The following is a 19,550-nucleotide window of genomic DNA, read 5'->3' as shown; positions in this document are numbered from 1 at the left end:
ACATTTTTTAGATTCTATTGTCATATCTTCTTTTTTGGCTTTTTTTCTTTCTAAATTAAGCTTTGTTTTTAAGTTGCTCAAATATATCAAAATACTATATATCCCACTAGAAATGAACTAGCCGGTAAGGGTATCATCAAAATCCAAGTTGGTCGTTTTCACAACAAATGAAGTCTAAATGCGAGAGGGTGCACTGGACTCCTCTGTTGTTTATTCCTTGGGGTTAATTCACTTAGCGAGCATGTGAAAAAAACAAAGGAGACTTACCTTTCACTCCCGCTTCATCAGGGGAAGTCCTTTGTGTGTCTCAAATTCATAATCCACACTCGCAGTACTTGAAATACTCGAGTATGGTTCAAGTATTTCAACATTACGAGTGTGGATTATGAATTGGAGACACACGAAAGAATTCCCCTGATGAAGTGGGTGTGAAATGTGTCCCCAGTGGGGGACACTGGGGAATCACAGTATCAAAGGGAGGATGTTTATACTTTGCTTTAAGTAGCCTGAATTGAGAGTGTTTTTAAAATCCATCAGCATTATTATTTAATACAGTTAATCTTGGTTAAATTGCATTGGTAGCTTTGACACACACTTGAGATCTTTACTTTAAATAAATCTGCTTAATGTCAATCAGGGAGTTGAGGTCCCATCATCAATTTCCTTGTCGAATGGTCAAGGTTTTCGAGTCTGAAACCAGATTAGTAGGGGTCTTGCTTGATTTTTCACTCACCTTCTCTTCCCATATTAACCAGCTATGGAAGAAAACACTATTCAAAATGAGATAGATTAGTAGGGGTCTTGCTTGATTTTTCACTCACCTTCTCTTCCCATATTAACCACTATGGAAGAAAACACTATTCAAAATGAGACAGCTAAGTCTAGTCAAATCATTCTTCAACCAAAAAGCTTTTGCACTACTAGTCCAAATGTTAGTCCTACCTCATAACGTTCTATTTCTTGGTATTAAGTGTCAATATCGAAAAAACTGCAAATCATACAGAGAACAGCAGTTAGACTAATATACAGATTGAATAGATATACAAGTGTTTCAACGCATCTTAACAAACTGCACAGGCTTCCCATAGCAGAAAGCCTCAGGTTCAAAGCTGCTTGTTTAGTTTTTCAAATCTTACAGGGTTTCACCTCTGAACTGCTGACTAAGACCACTTTGCTACGTTTGGTCCAGTCTAATAGAATGAAAGAATAACTGATGCTAGCGTCACTATTTCAAAAGACAAAATAAAAAGATTTTCAGTTATCTATGCCCTGTACTTAAATGGAACTCCCTACCTATTGCCATCAGAACAGAAAACAGCTATCTTAGCTTCAGGAAGAGGCTAAAACCTTTCTCTTTGCAAAGACTGCTTCATTTACTAACTTCTACCTCCTTGTATCATCCATTATCTTTTCCTATAATGTTTTTGGTCTCATGCATTACAGCAAGTCATAGCTCACACTTATTATTAGCTATTGTCTCACCTAGAATGTAAACAGCATTGAACCCTGGAAAGAGGTTATTAGCTGTATACAAAAGGTTTGAGTGATTTGATATACTTTATTGACTGAGAATCCAGTTCTTTTTAAGTATGAATACTTTGAAGTTCTTCAGAATTCTATTATGCTGAAATTCCTTTTTATGTACACATTATTTTTCTAGTTAAAGTGCCTTAATGAAACACGGGTCTATCATGGGGACATTCATTGAAATTAACTTTCTTTATTCTTGGATTGATTCAATGAAATAAAGAAAAAATGAAATTCAAATCAAACTAGTTTACATTTTGTAACCAGGGTAATACTTTTTTTTCAGTTTGTACAATTGCAATACGTAAAGAGTTATCTGGTAATTATCAATTTTGAAAACCTCTTCATGATAGAAACAACCTTCACGATATTAAGAAGGGTCCTGAAGTTTCATGTTAAGTTTGGTCATCCAGTCTTGTAGTCCGTGTTATCGGAGAACATTTAGAAGTAAAAGTCATTAGATAAAGTTTTAATTCAGAAAGCATTTAAAGCAACCATTTATGAGAAAGTGGGAAAGTTATTCTGAGAAATTTACACAAAGGATGCCTTGGTGAACTTTTAGAGCTATAGTCTGAATTTATTTTCCAAATGATTACTCTTATGTACCTAAAATCATTACATTAAAAAAAACTCTATATGCAGAAATAATATAACATACTTTATTGCTTTCTCAAGCTGGAATAAATGTCTGTTCCTTCTCAAAAATCTATACATAATCACAGTGGTTATACTTCAAGATTGTTCTCAGAATAGTGTGTTAGACAAATGGGATAAAAAGAATGAATCAAATAATGGAGTTCAGGTGTTTATAAAATCAAAAAATGAAAAGAATGACAGCTTGTTGAAGGTATGAATGTGCTTAATTCTTCACATTAATATAGATACTTTTTTTGTCTAGCTTTCTGTAAAAGGCTATAATGACAAGCAGCATATTTTATTGAAGAAGATCATAGAGAAAATGGCTACCTTTGAGATTGATGAGAAGAGGTTTGAAATTATCAAGGAAGCAGTAAGTATTCCGCATAATTTGTCATTCTGTGCCATCTTTGGTATTAGTGTATCAGAGGTGTTCTTCAGTAGTAGAAGCTAACTCACTTCGAAAAGATGTGTAGATTTAGATAATGCTAGAAAACCAGTTACCTATGCTCAGTGACTCTGTCCTCTGGAATTGCTTTCCTAACTGGATTCATCAGCAATTAGGTAGCAGCATGAAGAAGAACAAGTGGGAAAAGCATGTGGAGCATGAGTTATGGAATCCTTTCCATCCCATCTGTGAGTTTGTATAAAATAAAGGATGGATTTTATAGTTCAACCATGAATACAGGTTTGTTTTTCAAGGCAACAGGTATTGCTGTGCATTACCACCACTAGAAGCAGTAATACACATAGCAACCAGTGGCAAGCTTCATGGTTCATCCAGTAGGTGTTGCCATATGTGGAAAGCCATTTGAAAGCTGAGTATTAGAATTTATAACAATGAAATGAAATTAGAACAATAGGGTGGATCAAATTGGTCAGGGGTGTCATCATTTGGTCGGGTGGTGGACTTTGGTCCTGGGGAACTGAGGAACTGAGTTCGATTCCCACTTCAGGCACAGGCAGCTCCTCGTGACTCTGGGCAAGTCACTTAACCCTCCATTGCCCCATGTAAGCCTCATTGAGTCTGCCATGAGTGGGAAAGCGCGGGGGTACAAATGTAACAAAAAATTAAAAATAAATCATATATTAAAGAAGGAATTGAGTCAAACAGGATAAAGTTCTGCAGGAAACAGAATCCACTGTAGAATCTTTATGGATAGAAATTCCATATGAGGAGGGAAAGAAAACAGCAAGGGGGTGTACTACCATCCACCTGGCAAGAATGAACTGACAGGCAATGAAATTTTAAAAGAACTTAGAGAATGTAACAAATTTGCAAACACAACGATATTGGGTGGTTTTAATTACCCTAATATTGATTGGCTAGATGTCAAATTAAGACATGCTAGGGGAATAAAGTTTCTAGATGAAATAAATGACTGCTTTATGGATCAATAAGGATCAATGATTCAGGAACTGACAAGAAGGGGAGTTATTTTAGACTTACTCCTTAATGAAACATAGGATTTGGTGTGAAAGGTAACTGTTGGGGTCACTTAGCAATTCAGTAGAATCACAGTTATATGACAAATGGGACAGACAGGTGGTCAAATAATCCGGAAATGTGCACTACCGAGGTGCGGTGTATCGAGACACCATCACTACACTCAGCACATCCTTCCCTTCCCCCCTCCCCCAGATTAGCTGCCTCACCTCGCAGACCTGCTCTGCTTGCCCACCCACCAGTAGGTCCCCCAGAGCCTACCTTATAGCCCCTGTTGGTGAAGTCGGGGTGGGAAGTGGCTGCTGCTGGTGATCATGGCAGCCAATTTGAATGTAGTCGGCATGGACAGGAGTGACTGGGGATCATTCCTACTAACTTCACCACTAGATCACAAGGGGGGCTATAAGGTAAGTCCCAAGGGGCCTACGGGGTGGGTGGGTGCAGACAGGGGGTCTAATCATGATTAGGAGGGAGGGTGGAGGTGGAGTCTGGATAACTGAAGGTCGTATAATCAGGATGCTACTGTACTTGTCATATTGTGATCAAATTAGGAGGACTGTAAGGAAATTACTGCAATGACATTTATCTTTCCAAAGAGAGACTGATAAAATATGGACAATGGTAAGGAAAAAAAATCTAGAAGGAGCAGCAGCAAAGATTGAGTGTGCATCAGACATACACATTGTTTAAAAATACCACCTAGATGAAAATGTGAGGTGAAAAGAAAAGCCAAAAGAACATCTTTCAAACAAAAACATATCGAAATGAAAGAAATAGGAAACAGTGTAAGCACTGACAAATTAGATGCAAAGCTGTAATGAGGCAGGCAAAAAGAGAATTTGAAAATAAGTTTACCTTAGAAGCAAAAACCATAACATTTTCCAGGTTTTGTTCAAAGCAAGAAGCCTGTGAAGACATGGCCTTCTATGCCATGGTTTTTAAATTTCCTCAGAAACCTTTCATAAGGGTCTTTGTCAAATGTTTTGTGAAAATTCAGATACAGTATGTCAACTCTGTCACTTTTATCATGTCAGGTTTTATATAAACCATTGGACCTGTATAATCTCAGACCATTGGGCTCAGCATTAGGCATGTCAGGCAAACTACCCTATTGCATCCCTACTGTATTGACCCCCCAAGATCATGATGGCCATACTCTCAGCATCAGGATGTACTTACAAGGGACCAATGCAATTGAGCCTGTTCCACCAGGGCAGGAGTAGGCAACTCCGGTCCTCGAGAGCCGCATGTAGGTCAGGTTTTCAGGATATCCACAATGAATATGCAGGAGATAGATTTGCAAGCACTGCCTCCATGGTATGCAAATCTATCTCATGCATATTAATTGTGGATATCCTGAAAACCTGACCTGCCTGCGGCTCTCGAGGACCGGAGTTGCCTATCCCTGCACCAGGGGAAAGGGAATAGGAACTTCACTCCATGTATTTCCTGATACAAATTTTTTAAAAAATTTACTTTCCATCCTATCTTAGGGTTGTGGACTTTAGTTACTTTTTCTGATATATGTATGCTGAATCTACAAGAAACTTGCACCTACACAGAGATACATTCAAGTGTCGCAGAAAATATCTCAGATAAATAACAGGAAAATGCCATCTCCAGTACAGAGTACTGTCCTTTAGCACAGTGTCTGTCTCTCAAGAATTCATAAAATGCCTGGATGAGGTATCAGCATTCCTGTGCTGACTGGGAGGCATCTGTTTCTTTGTGTGGAAAATTTAACTGGTTCAGGAGCACGTCTCAGGAACATACCACAGATGTTCTTTTTACATCCTTACAAGATACAGCCTCCAAAACTGAACACAATACTCCAGGTGGGGCCTCACCAACGACTTATGCCCCTGTATAAGTCGTTGGTGAGGCCCCACCTGGAGTATTGTGTTCAGTTTTGGAGGCCGTATCTTGCTAAGGATGTAAAAAGAATTGAAGCGGTGCAAAGAAAAGCTACAAGAATGGTATGGGATTTGCATTACAAGACGTATGAGGAGAGACTTGCGGACCTAAACGTATACTCTGGAGGAAAGGAGAAACAGGGGTGATATGATACAGACGTTCAGATATTTGAAAGGTATTAATCCGCAAACGAACCTTTTCCAGAGATGCGAAGGTGGTAGAACGAGAGGACATGAAATGAGATTGAAGGGGGGCAGACTCAAGAAAAATGTCAGGAAGTATTTTTTCACGGAGAGAGTAGTGGATGCTTGGAATGCCCTCCCGCGGAAGGTGGTGGAAAAGAAAAAAGTAACGGAATTCAAACATGCGTGGGATAAACATAAAGGAATCCTGTTCAGAAGGAATGGATCCTCAGGAGCTTAGCCGAGATTGGGTGGCAGAGCCGGTGGTGGGAGGTGGGGCTGGTGGTTGGGAGGCAGGGATAGTGCTGGGCAGACTTATATGGTCTGTGCCAGAGCCGGTGGTGGGAGGCGGGGGTAATGCTGGGCAGACTTATACAATCTGTGCCAGAGCCGGTGGTGGGAGGCGGGGATAGTGCTGGGCAGATTTTTACGGTCTGTGCCCTGAAGAGGACAGGTACAAATCAAGGTAGGGTATACACAAAAAGTAGCACATATGAGTTTTTCTTGTTGGGCAGACTGGATGGACCGTGCAGGTCTTTTTCTGCCGTCATCTACTATGTTACTATGTTAGTTAATGTAACCATCCACAAGTATTGGCGCATCTAGAGGGCTGCATCAGAGGTCCACAACTGCAATAATACACACAAAACAAGCTTAACATTAATAACAAAAATCAAAAACTCATAATGGTAGCTTTAAAACATGAAGTTAGAAATTGAACATAAACATCAATAAATAATTTGATATGTTTGTTTTTTGATTATTTCCGAGACTTGATTAATTGCTAAAAATTGGTGCAGCCAAGACAAGGCGATATGCAGTTAAAAACAAAATAACATATTTATATAGTTTTTTTTACTTATATTTAATTTTCATGTTTGTTGTGAAATATTATATGATTTTAATTTTATTGTTTTATTTGACAGTTTTGCCGCTGATGCAGCCTTTTAGGTGGAACATGGCCATGTCAACCTTTGGATATACTAAATTCTCTACATTGAATTCTAAACCTGTATCATATCCCTCCTCAGCTGTAACTTTCCCAAAGTGAAGAGTCCTAACCTCTTTAGCCTTTCTTCATATGAGAGGAGTTCCATCCCTTTAATCATTTTGGTTGCCCTTCTTTGAACCTTTTCTAATTTTTCTATATCTGTTTTTGAGATGCAGAGACCAGAATTGCACACAATACTCAAGGTGAGGTTGCACCATGGAGCTATACAGAGGAATTATAGTGTTCCTTGTCTTACTTTCTGTCCCTTTCCTAATAATTCCGAGCATTCTGTTTGCTTTTTTTTTTTGTCTGCTGCCACACACTGGGCAGATTATTTCAGTGTAGTGTCCATGATGACACCTAGATCTTTTGCTTCGGTGCTGACTCCTAAGGTGCAACCTAACATCAGGTAACTATGATTTGGATTACTTTTTCCACTGTGTATCACTGCACTTGTCCACATTTAAATTTCATCTGCTATTTGGATGCCCAATCTTCCTCCAGTTTTTCAGAATCTGCATGTGTGCTAACAACTTTGAATTGTTTTGTGTCATCTGCAAGTTTAATCATCTCCCTTGTTCCCATTTCTAGATCATTTATAAATATGTTAAATAGCACCGGTCCCAGTACAAATCCCTGGGCACTGCACTATTCACCCTCCTCCATGCAGAGAAATAACTATTTAACCCTATCTTCTGTTTTCTATCTGTTAACCATTTCCTAATCCACAATAGAAATTTGCCTCCTATCTCATGGCTTTTTAATTTCCTCAGAAATCTCTCACGAGGGACTGCCAAAAGGTTTCTGAAAATCTAGATACACCACATCAATCTACTCACCTTTATCTATATGTTTATTCACACCTTCAAAGAAATGAAGCAAATTGGTAAAGCAAGACTTCCCTTGGCTAAATCCATATTGACTCTATCCCATTAAACCACGGATGTGTTCAGTAATGTTATTCTTTATAATAGTTCCTAGATCTCTCTGCTATGGCCTTGTCCTCTCTGAATGCTTATTTTATTCCTTGATGATCCAGTGGTCTCGCAGATTGTCTCACATATACCTGAAAAAGTTATTACAATGAGTTTTTGCTGCTGTGGCAAGTTTCTGTTCATATTCTCTTTTAGCATTCTTTATCAGTGTTTTGCATCTAAGCTGCCAGTGTTGTTTTCTTCATTCGGATCTTTTTTTTTTTTTTTTTTTCATACTTGAGCCACGCTGTGCAGAAAGTTTGGGCAGTCTTGTGGTTTCCAGTCCCATAAGACTTCCTGAACTTCTTGCACTGCTCAAGTATGTGAAGAGTTGGATCGCTGTGCAGAGCTAGGAAAGCCATTTCAGAGGCAGCACTGCAAATAGGGTAAAACTTTTGGGGGTATGAAATCCCAATTTCTAGGCACCATAGCAACCTGGCACCCTGGATTTGTTACACCTGTGCTATTGTATCCCCCCTTAATACAACCTTAACTGCGTTCAAAAACAACAAGGGCTCCTCAGTGTGTTGGCTCTTACGTTCTTGATATGTTGACCATTTCTTTTTAAATGTACAGAAATCAGGTTGACCTGGCAAATATACCAGGAACTGCCATTGACTACTTCCTGGGCCTTCATCACTCAACTTTATCTCTACCCATATGGGGGTATGATCCAATATGGCCATAGGTCCTATCATAGCTGATTCTATCAAAGGGAACCAGGACTGTGATAGTAAAATGTAGTCTATTTGGGAGAGAGAATCATGCGCTCTGGATATGTGGCTATAATTCTTTTCCCCCAGATGTAACAACCTCATACCTTTTTCAGTAGTAGCTCAAGGTAAGTTACATTCAGCTGCACTGGATGTTTCCCTGTCCCTGGAGGACTCGCAATGTAAGTTTTTGTACCTGAGGCAATGGAGGGTTAAAGTGACTTGCCCAAGATCACTTGGAGCAGCAGTGGGATTTGAACCTGGCACCTCTAGATGTTAAGACCTTTGCCCTAGCCATTAGGCCACTCCTGCCCCATATTGAGCAAGCGCCTTCATTGTGTTCAAGGAAGAGAAGTTTGTATCATGTCTGGCACCCCCTAATCATTTTGAAACATTGGTATATGTGCACAGATAGACCCTCACCAAATATATATCATAAATTATAGAAATATGAAAACAAAAATTGAACTTGTGACCTCAAGAAGTCAAAATTAGCATTTATCACAACACTGGGGAGAGAAAAACAAATTAATTTCCCCTTATACTAAACACAAGACAATGACAACACCAATTCACATTTCCCCAAACTAACATATAGTTAATAAATTCAGAATAAGAACACTTTTTTCTACCTTTGCTATCTGGGCATTTTATTTTTCTGATCATGTTGGTTCAAATGAGTTTTTCTCTACTGCTTTCCTGTGGTCTGCTATCTCTTTCCAGGGGATGCTGTCTATTTGTCTTTTCTCCTCGCTCCTCCTGTCTTGTTCTATTCCCTCATATCTGCCTCTGACATACTGATCCCTTTTAGCTCTTTCCTCCCTTTATCTTCTTCCTTTCTGTCCACCCAAGTTTCACTCTTTCTCACCCTCCAGTTCTCCATCTCCTCCTTTTTATTTTTCACCAACCTATCAGCTTTCCATCTCCTCCTTTCAGTCCTTAGTTTTCCCATTTCCACTCCCCATCATAATATTTTTGCCCCCTGTACTTATCATCTTTCTCTCACTCATCTCCTTGGAACATGGTGGTGCTGGGCAGACTTATACAGTCTGTGCCAGAGCCGGTGGTGGGAGGCGGGGCTGGTGGTTGGGAGGCGGGGATAGTGCTGGGCAGACTTTTACGGTCTGTGCCCTGAAGAGGACAGGTACAAATCAAGGTAGGGTATACACAAAAAGTAGCACATATGAGTTTATCTTGTTGGGCAGACTGGATGGACCGTGCAGGTCTTTTTCTGCCGCCGTCGTCATCATCTACTATGTAGCAGAAGTTATGGAGGATTATCATTATGTTCAGCATCTACTTCTTTCTACCTCCCCCACTTTTATAGCCCAACATCTGTCCCTCTCTACCCCCATTTGTAGCCCAGCATTTTCCTGTCTACTTTTCACTCCCTACTCAGTGGTCCAGCAATTCTCATTCTCTCCCCAAATAGTCCAGGATGTCTTCTTCCCCTCCCAGTAGTCCAGTATGTTGTCATCTCTGCCTATCCCCCTCGATAGTCCAGCATTTCTTCTTTTACCCACCTACCCAATGGACCAGCATTTCTCCTTCCCCCTCCCCCACCCATTGGTTCAGGATGTGTCGTCCTACCCCTCAACCCCCTATGGTCGAGCACTTTTTCTTCTCTCTCCCCCCCCCCCCCCTCCAAATGGTCTAGCATTTCTTCTTCTCCTCCCCCCTCCCCATGATCTTGGATGTCTCTTTTTCTCCTTCTCCTCCTCTGTGGTCCAGTATGTCTCCTCCTCTCTATCCTCCCATAATGGTCCAGCAAGTCACCTTTGCCCACACCCCAGTGGTCCAGCATTTTTACTCCCCCCCCCCCCCCCCCCCCCCCCACACCTAGTAGTGCAGGATGATTCCTTCTCTCTCCACTCCCTCAATGGTCCATCATGTGTCCTCTCTGAACTTCCCCCTCCAATGATCCAGCATGTCTCCAACTCCCAAGTTCCAGCATTTATTCTTTCTGTCCACTATCCAGCCAGCAAGCCCTCTCTCCAGCTGGCCTCTCAACCCCCACCCCCACCCCCCACAATCACCCACCTGTGTGTACCTTTTAAAAGTCATTTCCATATCATCATGCTGATCAATCCATAGACTGGTGGGTTGTGTCCATCTACCAGCAGGTGGAGATAGAGAGCAATCCTTTTGCCTCCCTATATGTGGTCATGTGCTGCCGGAAACTCCCCAGTATGTTCTCTATCTCAGCAGGTGGTGGTCACACACAGCAGCAGCTCTGGCTAGGCCTCCAAGCCTAATTTTTAGGTTTTGTTGAGTGCCTGAGGTTGAGGGCTCTTCTTGAGCAAGTGCAAACCTGGTGGCGCCAGGTCCCTCCTTTTCTCCCCCCTCCCGCTGGCTCCGTTAAAAAAAAAAAAAATTTTGGACGTCCTTAAGGGCGTTTATTTCGACGTTTATTTAAACGTTTATTGCTGCTACTCACTGGGACACCAGGTCGTTACAGCTCGGAGCGAGAAGCAGGTAATTTTTACCTTTTTATAGCGGGCAGGGGGTTCCCCGATTGATCTCCACGTGGCCTATGGCGTCGGAGGGCGAGGGCGCGAAGAATCGCTCCCCGGACTGCGTGTGCGCTTCTAGCGGGGATGCGGGGGTTTTAAAGTCTGATTCGCCCTTGTTGGGTGTCAGTTTGGAGGCCGGTCAGTGTCCCGGGTCTTCCTCCGGTGCGGCGGTTTTTCCCGCCATAAACGCCCATCCCCCGCTGCTCGCCTCCGCCATCTTGGCCGGCCACTCTGCTCGGATGGCTTCTTCTTGGGCCGCCCTTGAGCTGGGAGACGTTCATGCCATGGCCGCCCTTGATTTGGGCGACGGCAAAAAGGCGGCTAAAGTTAAGCGCCGTTCTTCCCGCGCGGCTCCTTCGCGGAGTGTCGCGCCGGACGCCATCTTGGATGCGCAGCATGTTGCTCCCCCGCTCTTGCGAGCGCCAGTTGAGGGTGCGTCTAGGGCTGTGGCCCAGGCTGCTGAAATACACAGTCTGGGGGGTTTCTCCCCCGAGTTTATTTTGCTGCTGCATCAGGCCTTCCTTATGCAAAACGCTGCCCCTTCTCCCTTGTCCGATAACGGGGTTGAGGCCCCCGGAAGTAAACGCCCTTGGGTGGATTCCCAGGCCTTAGAGGACGCTGTTTCCTCTGATGTAGATGAGGGCAGCGTATCTGAGTTCTCCCAACGGTCCTTTGGGGATTCCTTGGAGGAGACGGATTCCCGCTCGGATGGAGCGGATGACCCCTCTGCAGCGCGGATCTTTCGCTCAGAGGATTTGCCCAACCTGTAACTGCAGGCCATGAGCATTTTGAAGATTTCTTCGCCAGAGGACGTCTCTCCCTCAGACCCTGTTGGCTCTGCTATTATGCTGGGGACGAAGCGCCCGCCTAGAACCTTCCACGTGCATGATGCCATGCACACCTTAATTTCGGCTCAATGGGATGTCCCGGAAGCGAGCCTCAAAGTGGCTAGGGCTATGTCCCGCCTCTATCCTTTGCCTGAAAGTGAACGTGAGGCCTTTATTTGGCCTACCGTGGATTCTTTAATCACTGCGGTGACTAAGAAAACGGCGTTGCCAGTGGAAGGTGGCACGGCCCTAAAGGACGCCCAAGACAGAAGATTGGAAGCGGCTTTAAGGTCGTCCTTCGAGGCGGCAGCCTTAAGTTTGCAGGCCTCAGTTTGCGGCTCCTATGTGGCCAGGGCGTGCCTGACGATTGTGCAGCGGGCTTCCCCCTCGGATCCTTCCTTGAGGGCTGACTGGCCGGCCCTGGAATCGGGCTTGGCTTATTTGGCAGACTTGCTGTATGATGTCTTGAGAGCCTCGGCTAAAGGTATGGCTCAAACAGTCTCTGCGCGGCGCTGGCTTTGGCTGAAACATTGGTCTGCGGACCACGCCTCTAAGTCCCGCCTGGCTAAGTTGCCTTTTAAAGGCAAGCTGCTCTTTGGGGTCGAGCTGGACAAAATCGTGACCGATCTCGGCACGTCTAAGGCCAAGAGGTTACCAGAGGTCAGGGCTCAGGCCAGTGCTCGCCCCGGTATCTCCAGAGGACGGTTTCAGGAAGCCCGTCGGTACCGCCCGGGCAAGTCGGGCTCCTCTGCCCCCTCTTCCTTCAAAAGGAACTTCTCCCCCAAGCAGCATTCCTTTCGCAGAGACCGCCGTCCCGGAGGTACGCCCTCCGGTCCTCCCCCAGGGTCTCGTACCCAATGACGGGGTCCTGGTCCATGGCCCAGTGCAGATTGGAGGACGCCTGTCCTCGTTTCTGGGCGAGTGGACCAAAGTAACTTCAGACGCTTGGGTGCTGGAAGTCATCAGAGACGGCTACAAGTTAGAGTTCTGCCGACCCTTAAGAGACGGGTTTGTACTCTCTCCCTGCAAGTCTCCGGTCAAAGCTGTGACAGTGCAGCAGACCTCGGACAACCTGATCCGCCTGGGTGCGGTCGTTCCGGTGCCAGAAAATCAGATTGGCAAGGGACGTTACTCCATTTACTTTGTGGTACCAAAGAAAGGAGGTTCTGTCCGGCCTATCCTCGACCTCAAAGGGGTCAATCGGGCCTTGAAAGTGCGGCACTTTCGCATGGAGACTCTCCGCTCTGTTATAGCGGCAATGAAGGCAGGAGAGTTCTTGGCTTCCTTGGACATCAAGGAAGCGTACCTGCATATTCCCATCTGGCCGCCTCATCAACGCTTTCTGCGTTTTGCAGTCCTGGGCCGACACTTCCAGTTCAGAGCCCTCCCTTTCGGGTTGGCTACTGCTTTGCGGACCTTCTCCAAAGTAATGGTGGTCATCGCGGCCTTCCTGCGAAAGGAAGGAGTACAAGTCCATCCTTATCTGGACGACTGGTTGATCCGAGCCCCCTCTTATGCAGAGTGCGGCAAAGCTGTGGACCGGGTGGTTGCTCTTTTGAGCTCCCTGGGGTGGATCATCAACTGGGAGAAGAGCCAGCTGCGCCCGACTCAGTCCCTGGAGTATCTGGGAGTTCGATTCGACACCCAAGTGGGCAGAGTGTTCCTGCCAGACAATCGGATTGTCAAGCTTCAGGCTCAGGTGGACCAGTTCCTAGTAGCCTCTCCTCTTCGGGCTTGGGGCTATGTGCAGCTGTTGGGCTCTATGACAGCCACGATGGAAGTAGTGCCCTGGGCCAGGGCTCATATGAGACCACTACAACACTCTCTGCTGCAGCGCTGGACTCCGATGTCGGAGGATTATGCTGTGCGCCTTCCCTTGGACCCAGCAGTGCGCAAGGCGCTGAGCTGGTGGATGCAGACAGACAAGTTGTCTGCAGGAATGCCTCTGGTGACCCCGGAGTGGATTGTCGTCACGACGGACGCCTCTTTGTCGGGCTGGGGAGCCCACTGCTTGGGAAGGACAGCGCAGGGGCTCTGGTCTCCTGCAGAGGCAAAGTGGTCTATCAACCTCCTGGAACTCAGAGCCATTCGGTTGGCGCTTTTGGAGTTCATCCTGGTACTGGCGTTGAAGCCAGTACGGGTCCTGTCGGACAATGCCACGGCTGTGGCCTATGTCAACCGCCAGGGAGGTACCAAGAGCGCCCCTCTAGCCAAGGAGGCCATGAATCTATGCCAGTGGGCGGAAGCGAACCTGGAACAGCTGTCAGCGGCCCACATTGCCGGAGTCATGAATGTCAAGGCGGACTTTCTCAGTCGCCATACCTTGGAGCCCGGAGAGTGGCAGCTATCTGCTCAGGCGTTCTTGGACATCACGAAGCGCTGGGGCCAGCCGAGCCTAGATCTGATGGCGTCATCGGCCAATTGCCAAGTGCCGCGCTTTTTCAGCAGAGGACGGGACCCTCGATCCCTGGGAGTAGATGCTCTTCTCCAACAGTGGCCGACACAAGAGCTTCTCTATGTGTTCCCGCCCTGGCCCATGTTGGGCAGGGTGCTAGACCGGGTGGCAAAGCATCCGGGCCGGATAATCCTGGTGGGTCCGGACTGGCCCAGACGTCCCTGGTATGCGGACTTGATCAGGCTCTCAGTCGACGATCCTCTGCGGCTGCCAGTGGAGCAGGGCCTGTTACATCAGGGTCCCGTGGTGATGGAGGATCCCTCCCCCTTTGGTCTTACGGCCTGGCTATTGAGCGGCAGCGTCTGAGAAAGAAGGGCTTCTCAGACAAGGTCATCGCCACTATGCTGAGAGCGAGGAAGCGCTCTACTTCTACTGCTTACGCCAGGGTTTGGCATACCTTTGCAGCGTGGTGTGAAGCAGGCTCACTTTCTCCCTTCACTGCTCCAATTTCTTCAGTGTTGGCGTTCCTGCAAGAAGGTCTGGAGAAAGGCCTGTCGCTCAGTTCCCTTAAAGTCCAGGTAGTGGCTCTGGCTTGCTTCAGGGGCCGCCTGAAGGGTGGTTCCCTGGCTTCGCAGCCAGATGTGGTGCGCTTTCTCAAGGGAGTTAATCACCTGCGCCCTCCTCTGCACTCAGTGGTGCCTGCGTGGAATCTCAACCTGGTGCTAAGAGCCTTGCAGAAGCCGCCTTTTGAACCCTTGTCGAGGGCATCTCTGAAAGACCTGACGTTGAAAGCAGTCTTTTTGGTGGCTATCACTTCAGCCAGAAGAGTTTCCGAGCTCCAGGCGCTCTCATGTAGAGAGCCTTTTCTGCAGTTCACTGAGGCAGGAGTGACTATTCGCACAGTGCCTTCCTTCCTGCCCAAGATTGTTTCTCGCTTCCATGTGAATCAGCAGCTCTGTCTCCCTTCCTTTCGTAGGGAGGACTACCCAGAGGAATACTCTGCTCTCAAATATCTGGATGTGAGACGTGTCATCATCAGATACTTGGAAGTGACCAATGATTTCCGGAAATCGGATCATCTGTTTGTCCTGTTTGCAGGTCCTCGTAAGGGTCTGCAGGCTGCTAAGCCTACAGTGGCAAGATGGGTCAAGGAAGCCATTGCAGCAGCTTATGTGGCCGCGGGGAAGGTGCCGCCTATCCAGCTGAAGGCTCACTCCACGAGAGCTCAGGCGGCCTCGATGGCAGAGGCCGGGTCCGTCTCCTTGGAAGAGATTTGCAAGGCGGCAACTTGGGCATCGGCCCATACCTTCTCCAGGCATTACCGCTTGACTGTGGCTACTCGGGCGGAGGCCCGGTTTGGAGCTTCAGTGTTGCGGTCAGGTATTTCAATGTCCCGCCCTGGGTGAGTACTGCTTCGGTACATCCCACCAGTCTATGGATTGATCAGCATGATGATATGGAAGGTAAAATTATGTATAATACCTGATAATTTTCTTTCCATTAATCATAGCTGATCAATCCATAGCCCCTCCCAGATATCTGTACTGTTTATATTCTGGTTGCATTTCAGGTTCAAGTTTAGTCTTCAGTTCCTGTTCAGGAGGACTTCGTGTTCAAGTTTTTCAATGAATTCTTCAAGAGTTGAGACGAATTTGTGTTACAGTGAGCTGCTGCATTCCTCTCCCCTCCGTTTTACGGGGCTGGATTGAGACTTAAATTCTGCCGGCGCTCCCTCCCGCTTCGTGCGGCAGTAGGGCAGCTTTGTACCCCTCCCGCTTCGGCAGGGTTAGGGTCAGTCAGCTCCTCCCGCGGTTGCGGTTGCAGGATAAGCCAGATCCCCCCGCATCGGTGGGTGTGGTGTCCCTCCCCCGCTCCGCGGGGATGAGCTGGACGGATTCCCCTCCCCCACTTGTGTGGGGATGAGCTGGGTTAATTCCCCTCCCCCGTTTCGGCGGTGGTGAGCTGGGCAGAGTGTCCCTTTGTGGGTGTAATTCTCTAAGTGCTGAGTCCTGCGGATGGAGCTTGGATATCGACATACTGAGGAGTTTCCGGCAGCACATGACCACATATAGGGAGGCAAAAGGATTGCTCTCTATCTCCACCTGCTGGTAGATGGACACAACCCACCAGTCTATGGATTGATCAGCTATGATTAATGGAAAGAAAATTATCAGGTATGATACATAATTTTACCTTTTGTTTGTAGAGGCCGCTGGCAGCAAGTAGCAATGCATATGAACTACGCAAGCCCTCCCCGCAGAATGCTTTCTGCCTATATGGGAACAGGAAATAGAGTCAGAAAGAAGGCTGTGATGAGAGCGCAAAAAGTGGTTATGCATCACTTCTTGCTTTCATTGGCTTCTACAAGCAAAAATGACTATTAAAAGATACACCTGGTCTGAGGGATGGTGTCCGGTCAGGAGAGATGCCGGGATCGCTGGATGGGCAGGGGAAAGGAAGGAAAGAGGAGTCAACCTGCAGGGAGAGTTACCAGGTGGAGAGAACATGGATGAATGTGGTGACATCACTCTGGAGCTTCTAGAAGTGTTGGAACAGCATTCCAGCCCTTTCTGGCACAATTTACCGTATTTTTCGGACTATAAGACACACTTTTTTCCCCCCAAATTTGGGAGGAAAATGGGGGGTGCGTCTTATAGTCTGAAGGTAGAGATTTGGCTGGCTGGCTAGCTGGCCGCCCTCCCTCCCTCCGACTTCGGGATCGCCTTCCCCCCGGCCCTGTCACCACTTCTCTCCTTACTTACGCGATCTTCCCTGGTGCCTGCCCAGCGCGCTGCTCTCCATCCTCCTGTATGCCGCCTGACGGTCTCGGCGAGATTCAAAATGGCCACCGAGACTTCAATTCTCGGTGGCCATTTTGAATCTCGCCGAGACCGTCAGGCTGCATACAGGAGGATGGAGAGCAGCGCGCTGGGCAGGAAAGAGGGGGCTCTTTCCTGCCCCGATGTCACTAGACCACCAGAGAAGATCGCGTGAGTAAGGGGAGAGGTGGTGACAGGGCCGGGGGGGGGGGGGGGGGGGAGGTAACCCTGAGATGAGGGCAATCCCGAACTTGGAGGGAGGGATTCGGACAAGACGCACCGGAGCACCTAGGTTTTAGAGGAGGGAAAAAGCAAAAAAAAAATTTCCTATTTCCCTCCTCTAAAACCTAGGTGCGTCTTATGGTCCGGTGCGTCTTATAGTCCGAAAAATACAGTAAGCCCTGGATATATCAAATACTATAAATAAATAAGATTAAATGAACAGTAAAGAAGGTTAAGCTCCTCTGAAGTTGAACATTCCTTTTGCTGAGAGTAAACTGCAAAATATACTATCAATAAGCATGGCCCTAGCAAGTTCAGTCAATATTTGAAAATTTAAGCTGGATAAATTTGCTGAGTATAACAGTATTTTCTATGGATATAGGCTCCTTTAATTTCCAGACATTTGATTCCGATACAGTAATTTGTTCCAGTAGCTTTGTTGGGATCAGGAACAAACTTTTTTTTTTTTTTTTTTTTTTAAACCTCAGAAACCTAGTTTACTGAAGTTGTTCAATGTGTCTTCTGGACCATTTCAAAACTACCTAAATCTGGATAGTTTGAATTGGGTAGAACTTATTAGACTGCAATGTCAGACTAACTATGTTAAAATTAGTAAGATTCAAAAACTGATCTTTATTCTTAATGAGCATCATTTTTAACTTTTGCTAGTACATGAGGTCTCTTAACAACTTCAGAGCGGAGCAACCTCATCAACATGCTATGTATTACCTCCGACTGTTAATGACTGAAGTGGCCTGGACCAAAGATGAACTAAAAGAAGCTCTAGAAGGTAAAATATAGTGTAATATTTGTAATATGTACTCCTTTTGCATAATTAAGATTCCATTAAGGGGTTTCATTTTTGTAATATTTTGCCTCTTAGCCATATTATATCCCATTCTCTGCCCGTGGGAAAAAATTGTGTAAGTTCTTTATTTATAAAGCCCTTATTATCTTTTGCTCTGTTTTGGTTATGTGTTTCATTTTTTACATAAATAGTAGTGCCAAGTTGTTGAGTTTTTTTTCAGATCAGGGGTGTAGCCAGACTTTCGTGGGAGGGGGGGTCCAGCGCCCAGGTGAGGGGGCACATTTTAGCCCCCCCCCCCCCCCCCCCCCCCCCGCCGCCGTGGACTACCTTTGCTGGCGAGGGACCCCAATCCCCGCCAGCCGAGGTCCTCTTGCTTCCTGTGGAAGGCATCATTTCCGTTTCTGACGTTCTGCAAGGCTTCGTTCTGTTTTTGTGAGTCTGACGTCCTGCATGTACAACGTGCAGGACGTCAGAAACAAAACGAAGCCTTCCGCGGGAAGCAAGAGGACCTCGGCTGGTGGGGGTTGGGGTCCCCCGCCAGCAAAGGTAGCCCACGGTGGGGGAGGGTTGGCGGCGGGAGGCGGGGTCGAGAGGGTTATCGGCAGGGGGGTCCAGGACCAAATCTACAGGGGCCTAGGCCCCCATGGCCCAATGTAGCTACGCCCCTGTTTCAGATAAGTACATTTTTAAATACAATAATAGCTGAAATTGTTTAAATGTATATTAAAATGGAAAATATTGTTACCTAGATACATGTAATGATTATAGCTCATGAGAGGGGTTCCCTGTTGGGATTAAAGAGAATCTTTTGGGATTTATGATGGCCCCTCTATTGTCTATGAGAATATTACTGTATGATATGAAAAGTTTTTGATAATTTTCTTTGTGACATTTTTACCGTATATTGCTTCATGAGTTATTACACTGTGGGTTTTTGAGATAGAAAGCAAACCTATTTCTTCCACCTCTGCAATCCCTCAGATACCTTCTATCTGGGACAGTTGTCCATACTTAAAGGATTGCATTAGAAGAAGGGCATGGGTTCTTCAAGTGATGCCAACCTGATGCCCAAACACTGTAACTTCCAAAGCCTGGTCATAGTACAATGGGAATGTCCTTCCACTATAAAGTGAGGGCAGGAATCAGAAAGCATAGGCTCAGAAATGAATCAAAGAGCATTGGCACCAACACATAGACACTGGGCCTCAACACCAGAAAAGGAGGTATAAAACGTCAGCTCAAAAAAGAAGATGCAAACCAGCGGCACCAAAATTTAATTGCCAGATCTGGATGCAGAGATTTCTCAGTACATCGCAAACTCTGAGGCATAATGGTGCTTCTGCTGTGATAGAGCTTAAGGTATTTCTGACCAAGAAGAAAAAGTTATTGCCAACTCAGTCCCCTTCTGTGCTAACAGTATTAGTTCCAGGGCACATAATTCTTGTCCAGTGTTATACAAATCCGTAACCGTGGGAAAGGAACAACAAGCCCTTATGATGATCTTCCAAGATTTCATAAAGAATTAATTTAAGGATGTGCCAATTTAGTCAGAAGAGGGCTTGCAGAAACCTGACTTGCAAAA

At 45.9% G+C, this 19,550-nt stretch overlaps 1 protein-coding gene across 3 annotated transcripts in view; it reads left to right on the top strand.

Annotated features, from left to right (window-relative positions):
* Nucleotides 1-19,550, top strand: part of IDE (insulin degrading enzyme) — a 441,269-nt gene that overhangs the window by 311,892 nt on the left and 109,827 nt on the right. For all 3 annotated transcript variants that reach the window (XM_030203006.1, XM_030203005.1, XM_030203004.1), the window contains exons 16-17: nt 2,426-2,536; nt 17,830-17,950. In XM_030203006.1, coding sequence (XP_030058866.1) covers nt 2,426-2,536; nt 17,830-17,950 — 232 coding nt within the window. The remainder of the gene's footprint in view (nt 1-2,425; nt 2,537-17,829; nt 17,951-19,550) is intronic.

Source organism: Microcaecilia unicolor, chromosome 5 (genome assembly GCF_901765095.1).
Source record: "Microcaecilia unicolor chromosome 5, aMicUni1.1, whole genome shotgun sequence".
Lineage (NCBI taxonomy): Eukaryota > Metazoa > Chordata > Amphibia > Gymnophiona > Siphonopidae > Microcaecilia > Microcaecilia unicolor.
This window is presented reverse-complemented; position numbering and strand designations above follow the sequence as displayed.